Source organism: Hydra vulgaris, chromosome 11 (assembly GCF_038396675.1).
Source record: "Hydra vulgaris chromosome 11, alternate assembly HydraT2T_AEP".
Classification (NCBI taxonomy): domain Eukaryota; kingdom Metazoa; phylum Cnidaria; class Hydrozoa; order Anthoathecata; family Hydridae; genus Hydra; species Hydra vulgaris.
The window spans coordinates 9,137,333-9,144,633 of NC_088930.1; the positions used below are offsets into that span (position 1 = coordinate 9,137,333).

The 7,301-nt window shown below is 29.8% G+C and overlaps 1 protein-coding gene across 1 annotated transcript in view; it reads left to right on the forward strand.

The window, feature by feature from the left end:
- Positions 1-7,078, forward strand: part of LOC105844319 (cilia- and flagella-associated protein 221) — a 45,934-nt gene extending 38,856 nt beyond the window's left edge. The window contains exon 25 of the mRNA XM_065810020.1: positions 6,910-7,078. Coding sequence (XP_065666092.1) covers positions 6,910-7,024 — 115 coding nt within the window. The 3' untranslated portion in view covers positions 7,025-7,078. The remainder of the gene's footprint in view (positions 1-6,909) is intronic.
- Positions 7,079-7,301: the final 223 nt, after the last annotated feature.

The following is a 7,301-nucleotide window of genomic DNA, read 5'->3' on the forward strand; positions in this document are numbered from 1 at the left end:
TGCTTGATGTTTGGTTTACGGTTATGACCAGTTTCTTTAATCTGTTATTTCATATTTCCATATTTAATTGTACACTTAGAAGAGCTAGAGTGGTCAATTTTGGAGTGCTTGATAGTGGATGGGTACTACTTTGACCTTAAACTAAAATATACATATTTTATCTTTATTTTAAATTTTGTCCAGAAAGTTTGGTTATAACTTTCAAATTATTCGTTTTTAAAGTGATTAGAAACTTATTAAAAATATACTTCCTAAAATCTATCTGGCATCTTTTGCTGCTAAAAATTAATAGTTTTCCCTGAACTTTATTTGAAAGCATTGGTGGGGCCAACCTTTTCCTAAAAGGCAGAGGTATGTGCTGCAATGTACATTTGGTTCTTTCTTATTGGTGGTTTGCTCTTCAATAGGTTGTTTTTCTTGCAGCTTTGAATGGCCAAATTTTGCAAAATAGGTAATAACACATTGTGCCTCTTGTTTCAGGTCTCACTTGTATTGAATGGAAATTAAACAAAGGAGGGAGTATAACTAATTTTCCCTCTTGTTTTCTGCGCAAAATTGTTTTACATGATTTTCAGAGTCCTTGTGGTACCCAAGAATCACTGATATTGATCTTCGTCTCGTATAGTTGGCATTTCAATCTGCTCGGAAAGCAGTAAGATGTCTTAAACATCTTTTTTTTTCAGACAGAGCAAGCTCAAAAATTTTCGATTTTCATTGTGAACCTTTGCTTGGTTTGGCATTGTGGCAATTCGCTAAATCCAACTTTACTAAATTACTAAGTTAAACTATCCCTTTTACATAATTTAATCAAAATTTATATCGGATAATAATCCATTAACATACCTGCAAATATTATTAATTACAAACGATTAAAATTAAGGAAATAATATCTTAAATTACAAGGAAATAGTTCTTACATAATTCTTTCCTTTAAAAGAAATAATAATTTCAATTAATGACACTTGTCATACTTATTGACAATTTAGATGAGATTTTATTTGATGACACATTCCTACAAAAGGTTCTTCCTTTCATAACATTTTCCTCTAACCCTCCAAACTTTTTATTTGTCAATTATTTTTATTATACACATTTTTTTAATATAGATACCTTTATAAAAGCAATTTTTTAACATTTTCATTACTTTTGACAGTAGCTTATACCTTAAAAAATGCTGAAATATTGACACAATGCATAGACCAATTCAAACCACGCTTCAAATAGCAAATCAATATTTTTGTCATTAGAATGAAATTGGTACATGTAGCAATAAAATAATTGTAACAAAAATTGTTGTTATTACATAGTAGAACACTCATGTAACCATTATTTTGAAAATAGTGACCGAATATCACAGTAATCGGTAACGTTTTGAAATATAAGTCGCAAAAAACTAACAAAATATAAATTAAAACTGCCATAAATCTTTAAACAGTAAACCAATCCGATTGAAATTTTATCCAGAGTTTGGTGTGGCCATATGTTTTTTTTACACCAAATTATGAAGATCCGTGCTAACCATGTGTAACTAGTTTTGTTTAGTGAGGTCGATTTTAGTTCAACTAAAATTAGTTGGCTAAATTTTTAGTATGTTTAAATTAGTCGGCTAACTTTTTAGTTTTCTAATATTTATTTAATATTAATATATTTTGGACAATTAGTTTTTTAATTTAACTAAAATTTGTTGATTAGGGCTTTGCAGTGGCTATTGAATTTTAAACCAAACAAAACTTAGTTGTTTATTGCTAATATTTGTCGCAATATTTATAATCTAAAGAAGCCGACCTCTCATGGCAATATCTACAATTGCTTTTATTAAACTGTCCTGATCACAGGCTAGCGGTCGACCTTTTAATATGAGTTTTTAATTGCACACAACTTTTTTCTAATATCTAAAGCTTCTATTGCTTTTTTCTTTTTAGTCTGGTTGCTGTTTAACATTCAGTGGCTTTTTGACGAAGTGCAAAATCTCGGTTTTTTTCTACCAAAAGTTTTTGCTTTTGCCCTAGTATTTGGTAGTCTTCTTGTGACAACAAGTTGCAGTTTCTTCTTTCAGTAGGATATGCAATATCTTTTTGTGAAATAAAAATTTCATTCTTTAGCTGATCTTGTTTCGGTGCTTGTTTTATTAAAATTTTTGAAAAATTAGAGTTTTCTTTTTCACTCTCTTCAATTGTTTTAATTGATGGGGTTGCGTCAGTCACGCCATCAAAAGTGATTTTAGATTCAACCGCACGCTTTTTTTTGGTATATTCGATACACGGCTCGGTAATTCTGTCCAGTAAGATAAAATACCATTTTATTTCGGAGTTCGATTTGTTTTAGCTCTTTCAATTTTTTTCAACTTCTACATTTAGTTCGAATAATGTTTTGCTCTTTGTTTTCAATCTCAGACCAGATTTTGTTTCTTCTTGAGACTTTTGTTTTGGTTTGTTTGCAAATGCTTTTAAATATCCTTCATAGGGGAGAGTGGGGTATTGGCGAACACTTAAGCGGGAATACGAATTAAAGACACCAGTTATACAAAATTGATCATATTTATTGCTTATCAATTAGTTTAACTATTAAGTCACAAACCCTCAAAAGCAATTTTTAAAAATTTTATTATAAAATAAAAATTTATGGCAAAAAGAAAACCATTGGTGTTCGGAATTACCCTACCTACGTGGGGTAATTCCGATCACATCGGGGGGCAATCACAAACACTGTTGTGTAATAACGAATAACATGCTAATTGTAATAACCAAGTCTAAAAATTATATTATGGAGCAACAACAAAAAAAAGGAGTGGCTTTATTTCCATAGAAGCTAAAACAGAGTGTTACTCAAGAAAAAAGTTGCATAAAATTATCAGAAAAAGTTATAATCAAATTATAGTAAACAACATCCGCAGGTTCATTACACTACTGCACGTCTGGAACTGAGCATCGGATCCCTTCTCAGCAGGTAAAAAAGAAATTGTCGAATTTTTTTTCTACGATGCTGTTTTGACCATGTTCGGAGTTACCCCGCGTTCGCCATAACCCCACTCTCCCCTAAATTGATTTGTAAAGTTGTTCTTTTCACTTGACATTTTTAATCTATAACAACAACAACAACAAATTGCTTATAAATAATTGCCCACTGTCTGGTTTTTTTATGTTTGTAGGATCAAAATTCTTATTTACCACGAGTAGGGAATGCAAATTTTGACGAAAATAAGAAGATCGGAATTCGAAATTAAATTTTTTCGTAATTCGGTCGAATTCTGAAAATATTAAAAAAAAACTTATGTCTATAAAAATAATAAAAATAACTTATTTGAGATAATTCATTGCTATTTATTGCATAAAAAATACTTTCTTTAAAAATAAAAATGGAACATCAAGTTATACCAAATTCAATTAGTATAGAAACATTCTAATATGATATATCATTTAATAATTAAAAATATAAAATTATTGTTTTATTTGTCTAATATATGCCTTGAGGAAGCAGAGAACACTTAAAGCTGCGTCTCCGAGTCTCGTTCGAACTTTTGTACTAAAGTTACCAGCAATTGAGAAGGCTCGCTCAGACTCCACGCTCGATGGCGGAATCAAAATATGAGTAGACGGACTCTAATATTTTGCCATGAACGCTGTTCTCCTCAAAGAATTTCATTTCAGAAATTAAGCTCCTATTTATTATTTGTTGAGTTGAGTTGGACGTTATGTTGGACGATAAATTCAATTGAATTTTGTTCTCCAACTTTTGCATTGATGTTAAGGGCTTAGTTTGTTCTTCCAACATCACTTCCATCACATCGTCAGCTTCTGACTGCTCGCCTGAGGAAGTTTCCATGTTAGTGTTAAATATCAATCTTTGTGCAAAGTTTTCAATAACTCTGGCTATTGTTTTTTTCAATGGTCTAGTGAAAGACGTGTGAATCTCACTTTTTCTGCCATTGTGTAAATACTGAAGAATTCTAGACATTAGTTCGTCTTTGGCTTATTCGGTCTTCTAATTTCTTCTTTAATTTTAATGAAAGTTCATCAGATCCGAAATTCTCAAGCATAAAAGAAAATGCCGCATTAGCAGAAAGCAGGTTTGCATCTTCTTGACAAAAGGCTTCACTGAATAAACTTCGCTGGGAGAAGTACAGAGATAATGTTTTTAATCGAAAAAATTTCAGCATTAGAATAACGATATCTGATGCAATGTCAATCAATGCTTTTGTAACACAGCATTTTAGCTTGTTAAACCTTTCAAGCATTTCGACTATCTATTCCATCTAGTTCTAGTGTCCATAATAAATTTCAATTGTTTTCCAAATTCTTATTTCACGTATACTTGAAGAATATCATTTAATGTTCTTGAAAAATAAAATTTCTTTACAATCGAACGAACTTTTTTGATGAGAAAACTAAATCTAAGTTCTTCAGTCTCAACAAGTTCAGCTTTATTATAAGTTTGTTCAATCAAACCAACATTTTCATCTTCAATGTATTCCTCATCCGATTCATCGAAGTCACTTACTTGATCTTCTACACTAACATTTTCTGTATATGTTTGAGCCACCAATTCAGTTGTATTCTAATTATTATACAGAACATAAATTACAGCTAAACGTATCGCATGTGCAAAAGCACAACTGCTGATTACATGGTAAAAGCCGTCCAACTTTTTGCATCGCAGCTGTCCCATCAGTTGTTATAGACGTAATATCTTTATCGATATTTAGATTGTTCTCTTGCAATGTGGTCTTCAGAGCCGTGTTGCATTTTTCTGCAGAAAACGTCCTTTAACAGGTACTAAATCTAAATTCACAAACTGTTTCTTGCCACGGACATTCTAATTTAGATAACATCGGTTTATTGAAGATGTCCATTCATCTAGAGTTAAGCAAAATGTTGTTCCAACTTCTTTTAAATTTATAAAATCCTGCATCATTTTATCCCGCATTTTTTGTGCGTATTCTAAAACCATTTTGTGAATCGAGTTAGGTGATTTTGGTAATACATAATCTCGAACGCCTCTAGCCAAAAACAAATTTCTCAAATCAATAGACGTACAGAAAACTTTGAATGGCATGTTATCTAAGACACACATTCGTGATACGATTGCAAAAAGTGATTTATCTTTTTTGTTGAATAAATAGTTTGTAATCATCATTTTTGATGCGCTGCTTTCTGGACCTTCATCTTGCACAACATCCTGTTTTAATATATTAATATTGTGTATTGTTTTTAAATGCTTGTGATGCAGTGTTGTCGTTGAACCACCGGTTTTTACTATTTTATAACATATTTTACATTTTGCTGTTAGTTTTTTTGATCCTCTTAAAAAATGAATCCAAACAAAATTTTGATTTTTAGATTACTTTGTGTATTCCGAATGACTTTCCTTTGAAGACATTTTTGGATGTACTGTTAATAATAATTTAACTTAAACAAAACAAAATTAAAATTAAATAATTATCAAACTATTTCATTTTAATCGTTCCTGCTATTATTTGCTCACCTATTTAAAAAATATTGATCCATATAATTCAATACACACTGCACTCCAATAAGCAAATCTCAACACTGTTGAAAATTGTAAGATATAAAACACGAACGCGAAGTTACCAAATATAAAAATTTTATGTGGATATGAAATGAAGACATGAAACCGTTAACTGCAATTTAGGAATGTTTTCTGTGTTTAATTGTATTATGCAGGATAAATGTAATTTACAATTGTTTTCTTTATTTCTTCTTATAGAATTAGAATGTAGAATTATATTCTATTTATATGTAAAGAAACAAAAACACAACTTAAAAGTTGGAGAGAGCACGAAAAAATAAATTTTAATTTCGGAATTCGCTGGAAAAAATTCGAAACTGTATTATAAAAACGAATTCCGGAATTCTCGAGTTTTGATTTTCGAGATGCAATTCCTAACCACAACTAATTTTCTTATGGCGTAAATTCAGATAAATCTCTTCCGATCATTTAAGGTGAACGTGTAAAAAAACTAATTTAAATTTTTTATTTTCATTTGTTATGACTCCGTCAAACAAAAAACGCTAGCCACTTGTGAAGTCGTTGCGTATCATTTTCTTGAAAATTTTCGTATTATATATAAGCATCTTCGAGTTAGCAATTTTACCAATTTACGCTGTGATAAAAAATTTAATTTAAAATGTTATTTGTCACGTCACACAGTAGCAAACCACCCCTTTCCCCATGTAAAATCTGGTAATACTTAAATACTTCTGAAACTAAATTAAATCTTTTTGTGTCTTCTATAGTCTCCAGCTAAAAGCTAGTTGACTAATTTTAGTTGGCCTAAAAGGTTAATTGAAAAATTATATTTATAGTTTTTTTAGTTTATTAAGTTACAATTTTTAGTTTTGGTCCCAAAATAAATTTTGTTTTGGTATAAGCATGTATGCCATCATAGGTATCTTTACCTTTCTTCTTACTAATACAAAAGATAAGTAAAAATATAAATATTAGGCCGGGTGAATTAAAATGAGCAATTGCTTTTACTCAGTAATTGGTTAGCTTTACATGAATAAAAACTTAACCTATTTTGTTTAAGTTTTTGTTTACGTAAAGCTGAACAATTACTGAGTAAATTGCTTAACTTTACGTGAATAAAAATTAAAGCAAAACTACTAACGGTTTTATTCACGTAAAGCTGACCAATTATTGAGTAAAAGCAATTGCTCATTTTTATTCACCCGACCTATTAGCTTTATAGCGTACTCCTTGTCAGTTTTATAACTCTTTACCGGAGAAAATGGCAAAACCGCGACAATAGGCAATAAACTTTAACAAGTGTTATATGTCCGCTCATTATGTGCGTTTTTCACCACATGTTTTGTATACATGTATGTGTGACATATATTTCTTTATATTTAAAATAATTTGAAATGTAAGTGTTTAAAGTTTTGTTTTTAGGGAATCCAATACTTGCGATAAAAGCTTATTCGATAGGGTGCAAGAGAATCTTCTAAACATACAACAATCTTGGAATGTATCAAAAGCGTTTGAGGATACTCTTCGTACACCTTAGTTTCGCGTGTGCGTATAAATGCATATATATGTATATATATGTGTATATATATGTGTGTGTATATATATATATATATATATATATATATATATATATATATATATATATATATATATATATATATATATATATATATATATATATATATATATATATATATATATATATATGTATATATATATATATGTATATATGTATGTATGTATGTATATAGATAAACTTAATTTCAATCGAATTTAAATGATTTTGTTGTGTTTTTACTCAGCCTATGGTGCAA